This window comes from Poromitra crassiceps (assembly GCF_964638095.1).
Source record: "Poromitra crassiceps genome assembly, chromosome: 5".
Taxonomy (NCBI): Eukaryota; Metazoa; Chordata; class Actinopteri; order Beryciformes; family Melamphaidae; genus Poromitra; species Poromitra crassiceps.
In genome coordinates, this window is record NC_139642.1 from 50,311,300 (window position 1) to 50,329,982 (window position 18,683).

The 18,683-nt window shown below is 45.2% G+C and overlaps 1 protein-coding gene across 2 annotated transcripts in view; it reads left to right on the top strand.

The window, feature by feature from the left end:
* The first annotated feature begins 13,528 nt into the window (after nt 1-13,528).
* ptgir (prostaglandin I2 receptor) overlaps nt 13,529-18,683 on the top strand; it is a 34,374-nt gene continuing 29,219 nt past the window's right edge. The window contains exons 1-2 of one of the 2 annotated variants that reach the window (XM_083637520.1): nt 13,529-13,643; nt 14,087-15,197. In XM_083637520.1, the coding sequence (XP_083493646.1) occupies nt 14,373-15,197 (825 nt within the window). In that variant the 5' untranslated portion in view covers nt 13,529-13,643; nt 14,087-14,372. The remainder of the gene's footprint in view (nt 13,644-14,086; nt 15,198-18,683) is intronic. The other variant, XM_083637521.1, reaches the window with a different exon arrangement.

Sequence of the window (18,683 nt, forward strand, 5' to 3'; positions counted from 1 at the left end):
ATGACAGATGTGTGTGCCGTAAAGGGAAATGTTGATGACGCAATTCCAAGTACACAGGAATGGCCAATCGCTGAATGGAATCCCTTATGCACGAATATCCTAAATAGAGATGATTCAACAGTGAAATGCACAATGGGAGTGTAGCATATATTCACCAATAATTTCAGAAGAAATTATCAACAAAATAATACAAGATAGCCTACATTGAAAATGACTCAAGAATAGGCTAAATGTTTCCTAATCCACCCAATTTACCTAATCCCACAACTGACTCGAAACTGGTGTGCTGTCAATTGACTACCCTATATAGCCAGGTTATATAGGCTGTATGATGAGCAAACATGGAATCCAAAAGAAAGCCGAATTGGAGGGAGGATGACACGCTGTGCTTAGTGGAGTTAGTAGAGCAGAGGAAACAAATAATCAAAGGAAAGTTCAGCCCAACTCTCACCAGTCGAGACAAGAAGAAGGCATGGGAGCATATTGCATTGGAGCTGAATGCATCACAAGTACGGTACATTGTGTTCGCTCACCAACAGACTGTGAGAAGAAATGGTACAGTGTCCTATCAACATTTCCCTGCTGGCAACTCCTAACCACTTAGGACACCTCCTGAGGACTCCTAAATAGCTGGGGGAGTAGGAGTGTTTCCTAGTTTTAAGAAGGTTGATAAAAAGCTTTTATTCTTAAGTGTGAGAGTAGGACTAAATTTCACAAATTCTCAGCACTTACGACTAAAATGGCACTCTGAGACGCTTGATAAATACGGGCCCTGGTCTGCAGGTGTTCAGCCTGAGGTAATGAGGAGCAGAGGAAAACAATTAAGCAGCTTTACTCACACAGGATGCATACACATGAATGTGCCTTGATACATACCATGTGAGATCTTCATGGCCACACGCAACATGCTGCTGCTGGAACAACTCATGTCTCCCTAATTTCTCGTCCTTGTTGTTGTCTGATCCTCACGTTGTAGTTCAGTGATTCAAACTTCACTCTGCTTGCTGTTCTACTGAACAGAATACATATATATTCACAAATACTTCTTTTGGTGGGGGGTGATATATTTCAAATGGGTCAGTAGAATTGGATTGGATGATGATGGGATGAACTTGAGGTGTAGCAAGGAGTTAATCCTTTCACATTGGGGTTGGTTTGAGCGTTAGCTTTTTGAACAGTTGACTGATTCTAATAGGCAAGTTAGCTGAGGTACCTAGTAGTTCCTGAAAGCTCTCAACTTAGCTACTGCTTTGTTTTTGAGTCATTTTAATTGGTTACTCTTGTTTGAAATGTTGAGAAGGAAATGGTAATGGACTGTTAACTTCTGAAGGTATCTTAAAAATGTAAAGATGTGAAATATTATTTTCCATGAATCAATAAATTGACTGAGCTTCACTTGGTTTTCCCTCCCCTTGTCGTGCTTTCTATCATCCAACACGTATCTCTACAATTAGAGATGTAACGGTATGAAAATTTCACATCACGATTATCGTGACCAAAATGATCACGGTTATATTATCACGGTATTCATAAAAGAAATGCTGAAAAAGTACTGAAGAGACTCACTGAAATCATTTTACAACGTTTTATATTGAAAACTCGGAGCCAAAAAGGATTGATACACTCACTGAAATCATTTCTCCAAGGCTGCACGTTTGCATCTGGGAGACTGTTGCCAACTTTGGTTGATGATGGACAGTATTTACCATGTTTTTCAAAGCACGGTACCACGGTTTTAATGATAATGAAAATTTGAAGCGGTACGGTTATCGTAAGGAATTTCATCACGGTTATCATTAAAAGAGGTTATCGTTAGATCCCTATCTACAATGTGCACTTGTAGTTCAGTAGCTTCATCTGGCATGAATCTAACCCTGCCTATACCTCTCTGTACCTTCAAGAAAATCTTGAGGTTTCAAGCTGAAGACTGAAAAAAATATTATTTTTTATCAGAAAAGGATTAGCATTGTTCACCCGACTGCCATTCAGCACTGCGCGGTGTCCCTCCCTTGCCCGCCAGTGTGCTTCTTCTAGAAGGGAGCAGTAATCCCACGCAGAAGCAGACAGCCTCAGATTGGGTCAGGGCAGGTCACCCTAGCCCTTCACCAGAGAGAAGCTATCCCTGGCACAGACTATATTTGGTGGCTCATGGGATTGCTACAGGGCCCTGTGGTAATCCAGGTCAGCTAAGGTCATGACCTCTCACCCACGCTGAATGCAAACGGGCACCTACCTTCCTGCAGATGGACAAGGTCAACAGCCAATGGGGTGAAGTTCCATCTGGGGCAGGTAGATGTGTGCCGATGGGCTAATCGTTTGTGAGTGTGTCGTGGTAAGTAGATAAGGTAAATGAATTAGGAAACAGGAACTCAGTCAGCAGGACTGGCAGAACTGTACCACCACAGGCAGATAGATGATTATCCCTCTTTGATTATGTAACGACAGTCGGGGTGGGCGGCAGGGGCGGACTGGGATCATAATTCAGGCCGGGCATTTCTACCAAGCAGGCCAGGCCAATTCATAGCTTTCAAGGGGTGTTATGTGCTGCCGGGAACGCCCACCTGACGGTCAAAAAAAAAACTTGTTCATTCTGCTGCCCGCCGAGTCGACTAGTTTCTCACGCTGTTTGTTTTAGAGCTGCACGCTTTGCATATTAAGGACACGTCAATTGACACGCAGCCGCCCCGTGAAGTACTGTTTGAGCGGACGACAGCCCAGGCATCACTTTTTAGCAATAGTCTCACTAATCCCACAGTGGTTTACCTGCTTTTGAGATCTGCAAAAAATAGTTTGCTTCTGTCTCACCCGTTCTCCCTCTCTCTTCACACGCGACGAGGGCTGGGCTCCACAACATTATAAAAACGAGTCCGCACTCCGCACGCAGTCTCTTGTTGTGAAACAATTTCTCCGAACTGCCATGTGTTGGACAGTAACGTTAACGATAGTTCGGTTTGTTTGAAGTGCCCAAAACGTGTAGTTTGTTTAGATATCGTTCTTTTTCAACGCTTGATAGATGGTCTAAATATTCCTGACTGGAAACTGGTGGAAAAAAGACCGCTTTTTGCTGCAGCTGCATCTGGAGTGTTCAGCGCCATTGATGTTTTGAGTTTTGACCGCCAGAAGGGGCGTTCCTTGTACTTACGTAACGCCCCTTGAAAGCTATGAATACGGGCCGACGCGCGAAACATTTTGAAGCCCAATTTGGGTCGTTTGAAGCAAGATTTAGTGAATATAATGCTAACGCGATGATACATGTTACCTATTTGTTCACTAATGGAAACATCAACATTGCCTAGATAACTGCAAGTATAATATGAAGAAGTAAAACCAAAAACATGCCTCTACAAACGCTTCACCGCAAACTTTATTTAAGGAATAGTGATCAGATCGTGCATACTGCGTTATATCATCATGTGTCTGTCTGTGTGACTCCGTGCACGCGCAGCCTCACCTCGAGTGGCCTGGGCTGGGACGAGTCTGACAAGTTAACTCATTCCTGTCTGCTGGCTGCTATCCGCGCAAATAGGAACACTACTGGCCTCAGTGGCCTGCCTGGCCTGCTGTTCAGTGAGTGGCCTGACTGCGGGCACAATATATACATATATAGGCTATATGTTCAGTGAGTGGCCTGACTGGGCACACACCCAGATTTTTATTTTTTGCCAGGCCAGACCAGGCCACCGGGCATTTGCCCGACGTGCCCGATTATGCAGTCCGCGCCTGGTGGGCGGAGTGATGTAGGTCCCTAATCTGCACACCAAAGCCTGACAGATTAATGAGAATTATGGGGAATTTTTAGAAGTCCAAACACACTCCTTGCTAGCAGAGCTTCGCAAAGGTAGTGAGCACACTCACCAAATAAGAGTAAAAATTCAGGTGCACGGCACAAAAGTAACAATAAAAAGCAAGGGATGCCAGCACTCAATGAATGTCCTTTCAAGGTTTTTAATCCGTCATCAAGACCTGCACAACGGACGTTTCAGCCCACAGGCCTTCTTCAGCATTGTCAGTTGTCTTCAGTGTTGCATATATATGCATGACACACAGAAATAGAAAGTGTTGTGCATTGAGACAAGCTAATTGTGTGTGTGTGTGTGTGTGTGTGTGTGTGTGTGTGTGTGTGTGTGTGTGTGTGTGTGTGTGTGTGTGTGTGTGTGTGTGTGTGTGTGTGTGTGTGTGTGTGTGTGTGTGTGTGTGTGTGTGTGTGAGAGAGAGAGAAAAAGGTTTGGTCTCAGGATGTGTTGTACAGAGCACCTCCTGTCCCCGTGAGGAGGACAACATGACATTGTGAGCCCCAGGTCAATAAGTCCTGCACACCCACATATTTTGTTGTGGCTCATAATTCAAATATTTAGCCACTGTGACGGACTGCAATGATAAGGTTTTCCTCTTATGAGCAGAATTTGATTATAACCTCCAACACTAGGTGGTGGTGTTTCATTAAATTCGAGCTCAACTAGCAAGGTCTTCTTTGGGGACTGTAAAAGTACGTGTGTGTGTGTGTGTGTGTGTGTGTGTGTGTGTGTGTGTGTGTGTGTGTGTGTGTGTGTGTGTGTGTGTGTGTGTGTGTGTGTGTGTGTGTGTGTGTGTGTGTGTGTGTGTGTGTGTGTGTGTGTGTGTGTGTGTGTGTGTGTGTTTTGCATGGATCTAGTGGTGCGTGCATGTGTGTTTACATGCGTGTTCCTCTCCACACCCACTACCCATAATTACATGCACTTTGCATTGTAACCTAACCCTCCCTTCAGAGGAGAAACATGGTTTCATCCTGAGTGTGTAGGCTACTTAGCGGGAGAGGGTTTGTGGTGTGTTGCTACTTGGCTAAACTGTACTGTGCAATGTAGAAATCAATAGGATTAGCTAAGTTGGCTCTGTCTTTACGGCCCACAACTTCTCCTGCCATTGCTAGGCTGATGACGCACATCTCTCATTTACATTTTTCATCCTCTGACACTCAGGATCAGCTGCACGTCTCCACTTGCCTTGCTGCTGACTGGGCCTATTCAGAATGTACAGCCACGAAGGACACTTTGGAGGAGAGGGTGTTCTGGTGCTCGTCTGTTTCATGCGGCAAGCCAACAGAACAGAGAGCAATTGAAAGCAACAGAGAAGCGCCACCAGTGTCACTACTCATCAAGCCAGTTGTTGTGGCGCCATCTAGCTGCCTCTAATGAAACACAGAGCGTAGTTGATTAGGTGCAGGTGTGCCTTGTCCCAAGTGGCCAGTTGTTGTGGTTCATCCCTCATCTCGACCCACGCTTGATCCCTGCCTGCGAAACACATCAAACTCGCTCTCAACAAGACTGAGCTGCTCTTTTCCCATGACATATTTTTGCACCTCTACAAGACCACGACCAATCACTATGGACAAGACCGCAATGACCTCTGAGTCCTGCCCAGACTGCCACAAATCATTTTTGTGCCTGTAGCGCAGGGAAAGACCACCGTGTGCAATGGAGGGCCAAGAGTTGCTTTTTCACTCCATCCAATCACCACAGCAGATGATTTTACCGATTGGTTCCTCTTCTCTTCTCTGGTTGAAGGTGTGTGCTAACTGTAGGATCTGAAAACACCACACTACAGCACTGCAGTATAGCATTATGGATTTTGGGCTCCTTACCTGTTAGAGCAAATAGATAAAGTGATAGGAAGATGCACTATTTGTAAACTAGTTAGTCAGTCAGTTTCCTCACTCAAGCTCACACAATGCACAATAGCAGGAAGAGGTCATAAGGTTAGAGGGGAACTAACATCTGGGTGAAGAAATGCTTAGGAATGATTAGGAATATATAGGAGATTATAAAGGATCAACATCATTGTCACCCAAGTCAATAGCCACTTGCTCCTCTGGACCTTTATCTTCTCCCTCTGATAGTTCTCCTCTAACCTTACGACCCCTTCCTGCTATTGTGCATTTGAGGAGCACAATTGGAGTCTAGGAAATTAATGTTGCATGTATGCATACACATATATAGTTTGATAAAACACATGTATAATTTTGTAGTCTGATTGTTTTATATATGATTAGTTATTATGTTTAAACTCAAGAGCACACTACTGTATGACTTCATTAATCATTTTATCTTTGCCAAGATTGAACCGCTGCAGGCTATTTATAAACTAGGTAGTCAGTCAGTTTCGTCACTCAAGCTCACACACCTCTTCAACTGTTTAACACCTGGTGAATGCATTAACTACCTGGTAGGATAGGAAACTAGTCCCCGAAGACGGGGTTGAAAACCGCTTCCCCAAAACTCTCACCCAGAATGCTGCAGCCTGCATCATCTTCAACCTTCCCACCTTCTCCCATGTCATGACATGGAGGATCTTCTCCTCCACACTGTTCTGCCACCACCAGCTGCTTAGTCTGACTCACTGGAGCAGGCTGCGGGGATAAGCTCTGCCATTGGTGGCGAACATTTCTGTCGGAGCGAAGGGAAATCCCTTTCCGCTCCCTGCATGTCGCTATCAAATGCCTCCGTCGCTGTGAAACAACAATGCTAGCTAGCAAGCTAGCAACCTACATGCTGAAAATGGCACGTTTTAGCAAAGATTTGGATTGTGCAATAAAGCAGGCCTCCCCAATGGTGTGAAGACTTCCTCTTATCTGCAGTTAGTCACTTCCTATGATGTGTTGTCATCAATATGCAGGAGTCATGAGGTAAGATGTATTTATCGTTACATAGCAAGCTTACATCATCACAACATGGGGGCCATCAATCTCTCAGAGCCATAGCCAGGATTAAAAAAAATATATTGTCAATATTTTTGCCACAATAAATGTCAGAGCAGAAACTTCTAATTGATTCTGTGTGCAAAGCATTGGGCATGATGTGACATTTTGAAAGCAGTTTGTGAGCTCAGTTCTTGAACACAGTTGTTGGGTAAGGCCAACTGCCTTACCGACGCAGCCAACTGCCTTGTTTGCTTTGAACGTGCAACCTGTATTCAAACACAGTTTTGACTAATCTTGCAAGTGTTACAGCTCCCTCGCCCACGGAGTGAGTAGTAGAATGACAGGACTGTAGCCTACTGTATGTGCACAACTCGTTACAGGTATCTCACACAATGGAACGAGTTGTGCATGCACAGCTGTTGAGCTGCATGGGGGAAAAAACAGGAAAAAATACCAAGGACATGACCTCGGTTTCTTCAATGGTAGCTACGGCCCTGCCCCAAGTAATGTCTCCTTTGCTCGCAGGCACAGTGGGTGTGGTCTCTACTGACCCCTACTGTCCAGAAGCAAGTTGTTGCTCATCATTATTACTCTGGGTTATCAGCCCTGCCCAACACCAAGTCTTTCAAGGGAAGTTCCATTAGAATGAGTGCATGTGCATTAGTGTGTCCGTTATCAAATTAACAAGGTGTCTTTGTCCGGAGGTCATCAGTCCCTGCGTTGTAATTATGTAATTAGGGAGGACTTTTAATTAAAACCTGACTGCAAACCGATGCTGCTCATTAGCTCTTGGTCTTATCAGTGCTGCTGAGAAATGAAGCAGTGGATAACATCAAATACAAATCAATATTTCACTTTGGTGGAGCTCGGGAGAAATAATCCTCTAGGGTTTTCAAAGACTGGAAGGCGGGCCTCCCCAGGGGGGGCTCAGTGTTGATCACATAGAATAGCCTGTGTGATTGTTATGTTTTTTTCTTAGATGTCACTCTGAATAATTGTTAACAGGCAAATGATTTGTGAAAAGTATGACACAATTAGAAGAAAAAAAATCAGTGTCCGATGGCTCACCTGGTAGAACGTATAACATTAAGGCTTTGTCCTTCACACAGCTGACCCGGGTTCGAACCCGACTTGCTGCATGTCCTTCCCTCTCTACCTGTTTTCCTGTCACTGTCTAGCTAGCACATACTATCCTATCAAGTAAAAGCAGAATGGCCAAAAAATGAATAAATAAATAAATCTTGCGAAATACCCCCCCCCCCCCCAAAAAAAAAGAAAGAGAAAAAAGAAAAGAAAAAGTTTCACGGACCTTGGCCTTGAGTTTGGAGATGGTACCAGGGCAACAGTCAATACCAACAGGAGAATACACTGTTTGACATTGGCAGGGAAATTTGGCACATTTCACTTGGGACTGACCAACATACTCAGCTGTGCTGCTCATCCCAAATGGGGCCTCGTTGTAAAGAGAAATTAACATGCTTTCCAATGAGATAAGATACAATGCTGAGGATACACTAACAACAGATATGATTGACCAAACATACATTTGCATACCTTTGTTGGGGGGGAGACAGGCCTGCAACTGGCATGGCCGCTGCCTCGTGCATTTCCTTTATACCAAAAAGAGAATATAGAGGTGAATTACATTTGGGGAAAAAATCACAATAAGGATATTATTAAGATTATAAACATGTGACCGAAATTGACAGAAAGTTTTTAAACATAAATGGTGCATGATGTTTGAGAACTTGCAGATGTAAAACCCTCAAAAAAGGTATGGAAATGTGTGTTTGGTCAATCATAGCTTCATAGAGTAGTTGTTCATTCTCAGCTACACTTCATTGTTTCCTGAGAACTGGGTCAAATACTGTGTTGAAACTAGCTGAGCTGGTGCTTAAGGACATCTCAAATATAAGGAAGTAATAAGGTATTTAAATCAGTATGTGCTCCACATCTGCCATGTGATCTACCAGCCAATCAGCAGCAGCTCGGTCTCCAGGACCAGGTCTGGCTCAGGTGTTAGAAGCAGAAAGCTCTGCCCCATTGTTGGCCAGTGTGTATCATCAAACCAACATACTGTACAGTGTCAGACTTGACATCGTCTACACACTGATTAAATCATGTCATGATAGATATATGCATTTCCATGACCTACTGACCGGATACTTATCTCTCAGCAAAAACATGATGACGTAAATGAAGAAGAGAAGCGACAAGAGAAATACACACAGGAATCTCCCCAAATAAGGCAACCAGAGAAAATAAATGGTGAAGAGAAAGTCACTACAGACTGAGATAAGAAAATGTTTTGTTATTTGCTCTCTCAATCTCTCTCTCTCTTTCTATCTCTCTCACTCACTCACTCACACGCACACATGCGCATGCACACACACACACACACACAGTAGGGACTCTATCCATTTCCCCATAGACTATATAGTTTTCCCTGGCGTTTTGGAGGGTTTTTAGGTGCTGTGTCACTGGACGGGGGGAATGGAGGGTTAGGGGTAGAAAATTATATAAAAAAAATTGTTTTTCAATCAAAAATAAATAAATGTGCAATTTCACATATTTTGGACCATTATTACCATTATCTGTGTACAAACATTTAGAAAAGCCAGAGCATATAAGAATAAAAAAACCACCCATTAAGCTTAAAGACAAACCTTGCTAAAGTCGTCCACTGGGGACCAACATTGATTTGACATTAATTTGATTTGACATCGAATTGGATCTAAGTCCCTTCTGCCAGTTTGGGCTGTGCTTGTGATTCAAAACATTCTTGAATGATGATGTCATGATGACACACACACACACACACACACACACACAAACAGATGGGAACTTGTCAAACATCTACATTAAATTTATCTCTGTCACCAGTAACAATCTGCTTTCAATTATGAGCAAATTGGATAACAACAACCAAAAGAGAAATTCCCTGGGCTCCTCCTATCAACCGACAACTCTTCTGATCCAAGCTTCTTCAAGTGGATCTCAGCAAATGGTCATGTTTCAACAGTCCCTGGTACGGACTTCTCCTCTTTGTTGTGAGTTTCAAAAGATGGACATCATTCACATAACAAATGGCTCCAGTTGTGCTGATCCTTCTTGCTGGCAGGACAGGAAACAAGCCGGTCACCTCATTCATTTTAGTGGAGGGAGAGCCTGTTTTCATTGTGATTCACGTGAGGTAGAAGTGATGCTTACCAGAGCAAGGTCATCCATCCTACAGTAAGACAGCTCCAGACTGACACACACACACACACACACACACACACACACACGCACGCACGCACACACACACACACACAAACACACACACACACACAGTCTGTGCTGTTTGTTACTGGACATAATGTACAAATCTATTTGGAAAAATATATATAATATTCTAATCTAATCTACCCCTGTCCTAGAGAGTTGGGGTTTGATGGGTTCGACGGGTGGGTAGGGGGAATGGCTAGGGGTATGTGGGTGGCAGAAGGGGGAGTGGTTCAGGAAAGGGGCGGGGCTATGGAATAGCAAAGGGGCTGTAACTATAGGGCTAAGAAGGTCATAGAGAGTTGGGGAGTGGGTAGGGGGATGTGGGTGGTGGGAGGTGGCATGGTCAGGAAAGGGGGCCATAGCTATGGATAGGCAGGTTGTAGAGAGTCAGGGTTCGAGGGGTGGGGAGGGGGAGTGGCTGGAGGGATGTGGGTGGTTTAGGGTTTGGACCATTGTGCATGTTGAAAACAACTAGCCGTGTTGTTGAGGCCACACCACTGTGCCCTGGGCTTCAGGCTGTTTGCGCTAGTTATTCCAATAGTCCAATCATCTCTTTTACCAGACATCTGCTTGGCCAGGCAGGTGTGTCTGCTGCATCACAGCATCAGAATGCACTTAGTGGTTACAGTGTGTGTGTGTGTGTGTGTGTGTGTGTGTGTGTGTGTGTGTGTGTGTGTGTGTGTGTGTGTGTGTGTGTGTGAGGGAGAGGGAAAGAGAGAAAGAGAGAGAGAGAGAGAAAGTAGATTAAATACATGAATGTACTTGAGCGTAGCTTTAGGGAATATTAACAGACACTGCTGTCATTTTTCTCTCCATACATGGCTTTAGCCACCTGTGAAAACGGCAAACTAAATTGAACACCATTTCTCCATCAGCGGCAGTGAGTAAGCAAAGTGAAACACAACAGAGTGTAAAAGTATAAAACAGCGTTCCTCTGGAGTTTGACTGTTCCACTGTGTTTTATTTCTTTTCTCTGCCAATGTTGCCGTTACGCTAACAACTTGTAAAGATACAAGGCCCACTCCAGTTCTGGATGCCAACGTTATATCATTGTTTTTAATATTACGTCATCTGTTTTTTATCTTTATTTTTTGTTATTTCGGCAACAGACTCAAATCAGATCGAACAGTAATGCTAATATGAAAAATGAATCAATCGTGTCACTGTAAACGCAGCTATTCCTGTTAAAGACATATGATCTCAGCTTTTTATACCGATCTATTATTCTCAGCAACAACAAGCCCACATACTAACAGGAAGTTACAGCTTTCTCTCACCTCACCCACAGACAATAGCACTTACAGTAAATCAAACGTCTGCCCTTACAACTGCAAACTGCTAGTCTGTTTTCATAAGATCTCTGTGGCACAGGCACACAGTATATTTCATTTATCCTACAGTCTCCTCCTGGTTTCAGGGAACAGGTTGTGTGCGTGTGCATGTGCGCGTGTACGTTCATTCTTCTGTGAGTCTGCATGCATTTGTGTTTATTTAAAACTCCAGCGTAGTTTGTTTTATGGGCAGTGCGACTGTAAACTCCCCATGCCTTCCTCTTAAGGTGCCCTGTGGTGGTAAACAGCAGGTTGTAGCTTTTTCCCCTCTCAGCTTGTCAGGGAGGCAAGGAAGGCTGGAGAGACGGAGGGAAACTGAAGAAAAGTGTATGAAAAATATCTGACCCACAATTTAACAAATGATCCATACAAACTACCCACTTCCATGTGTGTAATTTATAGTGTAAAACAAGACGCAACATGACTCCATCTGAAATTGAACACTGGCACTATGCTGTTATCATAATGTTCTGTGAATTACATTACAGACGGCAAAATCAGAGACACCTCAATGATATCATTTGGCAGCACGACTCATTTACATTGCACAAGTGTTTTCTTGGCTGTGATGACTTACAGTAATATCACATTGTGTGACTGTTTCCTTGGCTGTGCTGAATTACAGTAATAGCTGCTAGGACTTGGTAATGAAAAGCAGCCATTAAGGAGTGCAGTAATGGGTGTGCATCTGCAGGAACCTGAGCATTATTACATCCTGCGCCTAACGAAATATGATGTGTTTGGTGTGTGTGTGTGTGTGTGTGTGTGTGTGTGTTATGGTTTGTGTGAACTTAATTGTGTGTCATCAACCATTATCTTCACAACCATTTGCTATAGCCTTATTGATATCTTCTTTGATCATTTGGCCTTTAGCTCTGCTCGTCTCTAAACGGTAATTTTGATGTACTTTGAATTTTATGTTAAAAGATGCTTGATTTTGCTTCTTGCTTCCTGGAAAACAAAGTTGATCTCCCCCACGATCAGCCAATCAGTAACATGTCACCTTGTTTTGAGATGAACACTTGTGACACTTCCAGGCATGGGGTAATTAGGCTGTCATTTTGAAAGTGCTGACATGCACCACATCTGCATTTTGTCAAAATCTGTAGATGGTGTCTCTGCGTGTGTCAGAGAAGGCAGTGACGGACGGAGGAACTGCTTCCCTTCTTCTGCTGTAAGATACAGTGAGACGAGGTGGAATCAAAGCAGGCAATCTATTCACACACACACACACACACACACACACACACACACACACACATTCACACACACACACACACACACACACACACACACACACACACGAACAAGAACTACTCAACAGTGAAAGAGAAAGCTGAAAATAAAGAGGCAAGATTTCTTTCATGGAATTTATTTGCCAAAGGTGTGAATCAATGCTTCTCTTGGTCTGAGTAACCTACTACCAAAGAGTACCCTACCTGAGTAACCTACTACCAAAGAGTACCCTACCTGAGTAACCTACTACCAAAGGGCCTTTGGTTAGTTTGGTTAGTTTACATTCCATGCAGCCTTTCATGAGATGTAAACTAACCTATATCAAGACTATTCAAAGCAGCTTGTTAGTGAGGCAAACCAAATAGTGTGAGAGGTTGGCATATTTGTGAGTTCACACACTATAGGAACAACCCCTGCTGGCCAAATCAGTCAACAGCTGGGTATATGCAAACTGTGCCTCACTCAGATGCAGGCAATTGTCCTGACATCAAAGTAAAAAATAAATAAATAAATAAATAAATAATTGCTGCCTATACTTTTCTCAAAACAAGAGAATAATTCCGACAGTGCAATAAGACGTTTGAATTTGTTTAATGCAGCTCTAGTTGTTTCAGTCATTTACTGTAGAAACAGACAGAGAAGATAGAACTAATTAAATCACTCCGTGCAGTATGGATAAAGGACTACAGTGGGTGTGACTACAAATTGATTCGGAGGGAGGGAGAGAGAGAGAGAGAGAGGGAGAGAGAGAGAGAGAGAGAGAGAGAGGGAGGGAGGGAGAGAGAGAGAGAGAGAGAGAGAGGGAGAGAGAGAGAGGGAGAGAGAGAGAGAGAGAGAGAGAGAGCGAGAGAGAGAGAGAGAGAGGGGGGGGGGGGGGGGGTAGAGAGAGAAAGAGCGAGAGAGCGAGAGAGCGAGAGAGCGAGCGGCGCGCTCCACAGAGTCCACATTTCGCCTGCTCTGAACTGTCAGCACGTCGTTAACCCGCAGCGCCGCCTTTTAAAACTCCGTGAAGACTGTCCGTCCCGTTCAACTCTGGATGTTTTACAAGCGAGGAATGTGAATCCGCAACTTACTGAAGAAGTAAAAGTAGTTCCAGTCGCTCAAGTGTTGCTGCTTGCTGGGAGAGCCAGTGTAAGGTGATTATTACACTAATAATACACTAACTACACAACACTACACTACACTACACTACACTACTCTACACTACAGTGTACACTACAAATGATGCGAGAACAGCTTCTAACAATGTAACAATATGTGAGGACATTTTGCACTGTATTACAGTGCAATAATGTTACAGTGTAGCAATGTTCTCATTTAATGAGAACATTGCTACACTGTAACATTATTGCACTCACTGTGACAACATAAGAGCATTATTACATTACTGAGAGCAGTGAGAGAGAACAGCACTGCGCTCCAACAATGTGAAAGTAACGTTACTTTCCAACATGAGAACAGCCTTCTTGGTATGAGGGATCTAGCCTATGTCTATGATTAAGGGAAGCTCCCCAGTAAAGCTTTTACTGTGAATTTACTACTGAGCACTACATTTTTCACTGTTTGGTTTGTTCCACAGACACCTCTCTCTCTGTGTCCGGACTGTCCACAGACACCTCTCTCTCTGTGTCCGGACTGTCTACAGACACCTCTCTCTCTCTCTGTGTCCAGACTGTCTGCAAGAGAGTCAGCCAGAGAAGGGAGAGGTCACTGAATGATGCCATGCCTCCTTTGGTGCCAAATGATGGTGTCAAGAAGTCAGGACTTGCTTCTTTTGTTGTTTGGCAATTCCTTATTAATTCCACACTGACTTGGCACATTTCATTTCATTAAGTCAACCGTGTGTGTGCACCTTCACCAAAAGCATGTTTCCAAACACATCCTGTGACAACATCACCCTGGTGAAGTTGAACGCCAAGCCGACGACAACCATCGTGATGTTCGCGGCCGGTGTGGTGGGGAACCTCCTGGCGCTCTTCATCCTGGGAGTGCACCAGAAGGAGCAGCGCACCAAGTCCTCGGTCTTCTGCATCCTGGTGACCGGCCTGGCCCTCACCGACCTGCTGGGCACCTGCCTGCTCAGCCCGCCCGTCCTCGTCTGCTACACCCACCACATGTCCCTGATAGGGCTGACGGGCGACCACAAACTCTGCAACCTGTTTGCCTTCGCCGTGACCTTCTTCGGCCTGGCGCCGACGCTCATCCTGTGCGCCATGGCTGTGGAGCGCTGCCTGGCCATCAGCCACCCTTACCTGTACTCCAAATATGTCCGCCGCAGCTTCGCCAAGGTGGCCCTCGTCCTGATTTACCTCTTCTCCGGTGCCTTCTGCCTGCTGCCGTTCATGGGCTTCGGCCGTCACAGACAGTACTGCCCCGGGACCTGGTGCTTCCTCGACATGGACGGGGTGGGGGGCGAGGACGGGGGGCGAGTGCTGGCCTTCTCGCTGTGCTACTCCTCCCTCATGGCGCTGCTGATCGTGGCCGTGTTCGTGTGCAACGGCTCGGTGATCGTCAGCCTGTGCCAGATGCACCGCAGCCAGGTGATGCGCCGCGGCTCCACGGGCTCCACGGGCCGGAAGATGAGGAAGATCAGCCTGGCCTGGTTCGGACAGGGCGAGGAGGAGGTGGACCACCTGGTGCTGCTCGCTCTCATGACCGTCATCTTTGTTGTGTGCTCCCTGCCGCTCACTGTGAGTCCACTTTTGACCTTCCCTTAGCATGTGTGTGTGTGTGTGTGTGTGTGTGTGTGTGTGTGTGTGTGTGTGTGTGTGTGTGTGTGTGTGTGTGTGTGTAAACATGCCTTATCTCCATGAATGAAAACACTGTCTTCCCCTTTCAAATTTCTCTAAAGGAAAAGACCATTTGACCTGCAAGTCCTATCTGTTTTTGCATTGTGTGTGTGTGTGTGTGTGTGTGTGTGTGTGTGTGTGTGTGTGTGTGAGAGAGAGAGAGAGAGAGAGAGAGAGAGAGAGAGAGACAGACAAACACACACACATATGTATCCCTTCCGATTCTTTCCGCTCAGACTTACTCACCCTTGTGTTGTGCCTGGTAAAACCATCCTGATCATGTGAACTTGCTGCATCGATCAGTCTGGACTGACACCTGCTCACAACCATTTCCAGAAATTGTAACCGGGCCAATCAGGGACTGTGCGCCGTAGTTGACAACATAACCGGCCAATCGTATTTGACACAGGACTAAGACTAAGACTAAATTAAAAAATAGACGACAAAATTAACACTAATTATTATGGACTGTTTCCCCCCTCAAAGCAGCAGTTCAGTTTCCTGTGTCCCGTCTTAAAAACACATTTACGGTAGTAGCTACAGAACCCGCCCGCCCAGTCTTCGCTAAGAGCTACTTGCTTGGCTACGTTATATCCAGAGAGGTCTGAGTGCTTTCCACACAGCGCAGCCAGCCTCCCTCCATTCTCCCCTCAGCTGCGGGCTGAGCAGGGACTGTAAATAGGGTCCAGTTGTAATTGATAGCGGCGTATGCCGACACTGGCCCGGGCGGGCAGAGTCAGCACTAGCTACTTTCCCTGGGAAAGAGTTGCCAACACTGCTTCAAATGACCATTACTAGTGCAAGCGCATACGCAGATTCAACTGTTTAAAACTAGACTAAAATAGTTAGGGTTTTATTTGACTAAGATTAGACTAAAATGCTCAAACTTTTCGACTAAAAGTTGACTAAATAAAAACAGGATGAGGTTGACTAAATATGATACAAACTAACAAGGACTTTTGACACAGGATTAAGACTAAGACAAAAAAAAAAGGCAGACAAAATTAACACTACCTAAAGCAACAACCGTAACACAAGTTGTGACCATTCTGTAGGTTGTGTTCCTTTGCACATTTTGTGTTAATTTGACGGGAAAAAAAGAGGCAAAATCGTGTCCATGAACACGAATGTATAATTACGTTTTGGTGACTGCCAACAGGAAGTGCCGTGAGAGCATGTTGCTGTGTTGTAGACTTCAGGTTAACCAGCTGGGCTTAATCAGTGCTGAGAGAAGCGAGCGAGTCTGCAGAGCTGTAGTCACTCGCCCGCTTCATCACCACTTTCTTCAATCCTTCAGTTACAACCACACACCCATGTGCACGCACGTGAACAAACAAGCACATACAAGACACACACCCACACACACACGCACACGCACCCACACACACACACACACACACACACGCACACACACACGCACACGCACACGCACACACACACACACACACACACACACACACACACACACACACACACACACACACACACACACACACACACAGCCTGAGGCAGCAGGAATCATTAATTAGGTAATAACCTGGAACTTGAATAATTCAGTATGATTATAAAGGTAAGAGTTGTAACTCTGGAGCCATGGTTGGATAAGATGTAAAGTATTGTTATCTACATTGTGATCTAACTGAAAGTAGGAGGACATAATGATCGCTTTGATTTTGAGGCCAAAGAAATTCATGAGAAGTAAAGTGGAAGTTCCGAAATGAATGTAAAGTATGACTGAAGTACTTTTCTTTGTTGAAACATCAGTTGCCCTAAAGCTGCAGTGTTGGTGCTGTATAGAGATGCACTAGAGTTCAGACAGACAGAGCTTCTGATGGGGGAAACGTGGGGTTTGAGTCTCCTGAAGGCCTACATGCATAGTGTCTCCTCTACATCCTCATCCTCTTCCCCCTCTCAGCCACAGCACAGAAAAACCACAGACTAGTGAGTATTCATGACAGATCACTCACATGCAGACAGAGGGGCTGGGGAGGAATGGACCCCCCCCCCCCACACTGGGGAGGAAGGGATCCCCCCCCACACTGGGGGAGGAAGGGACCCCCCCCCCCACACACTGGGGAGGAAGGGATCCCCCCCCACACTGGGGGAGGAAGGGACCCCCCCCCACACACTGGGGAGGAAGGGACCCCCCCCCCCCCCCCGCACTGGGGAGGAAGGGATCCCCCCCCACACTGGGGAGGAAGGGACCCCCCCCCCGCACTGGGGAGGAAGGGATCCCCCCCCACACTGGGGAGGAATGGACCCCCCCTCCACACTGGGGAGGAAGGGATCCCCCCCATCACCGCTTTTTTTCTGTCAACTACTTTTCTGTAAATGACGCATCTCGTGTGGAATCAAATCATGTCGAACCGCACTGCATTGAACAGCAACAAGCGGTATCGTTAACATTAGTAGAGTAAACACAGCTGTATGTGCAGTGTTTGTCGACAAAAACAACAATTAAACAAAAACAAGAAAATATGTTCTGATTGCAATCAGTGACACTGTCGCTGATTGGCTGAAGGAGTTGTCTGTCAAGGCAAATACTCCCGCCCACTGAAATGGATGTGGACAGCTTGGCGGTCCAGACTGATGCGTAGAGCCAAACAGAAACGTGAGATCACGTTAATATCAGGATGGTTTTGACCAGCCTACCTTTGTGTCACTTCTCTAACACATTTTGTCAGCTTGTTTGATCCTCCGCCTCCCTTTCATAATTTACAGCTGAATAGACCAGAACTGCGGCGCGTCTTCAAGCGTCCAGCGCCAAGGCCGCGCCCCTTTTTAGGGGAAACCCACCATAGTAAAAGACGGTACAAGAAGCCAAAACCACTTCAAACAAACTATTTAAAACGGTTTAATTTGATAGAGATATGCCGAAGAGTTGCTGTGTTGATATAGTTTCACTAACAATAAAAAAAAAAAAAAAAAAACTGGTCTGCGATAGAGTAGGGGTGACACCGTCAATGTGGACGATGCATGTACCCTGGTGGAAACTGGATACAGCGTTCATATAAGGCAAGTACCTCGTGTCGATGTATCTTGCACATTCTATGGCCCGGCCGAGTTGAAATATATTGTCATGTCATGGTGTCTTTGGGTCATTTATAAACAAAATTAATTCTGTTATTTTTCTATAGATGTTTTGGGTACTGCTATTTTACATTGAAGTCAACGCGAGTGGCTTGTGTTATCCCCTAAAAAGGGGCGTGGCCTTCATGTTTTGCAAATTACCCGGATGTGCTGGTCTGGTCTATACTGCTACGTGCTACTCTGATTAGATTTCCCACTGGGAGAGGAGCTATGAGCTGAACACATAGTGGTGTCTCTGGTGTCTGTCTACCTTGGAATCATCATGTCAGAACAAATCAAGGCATGGTCTTAGTCAAT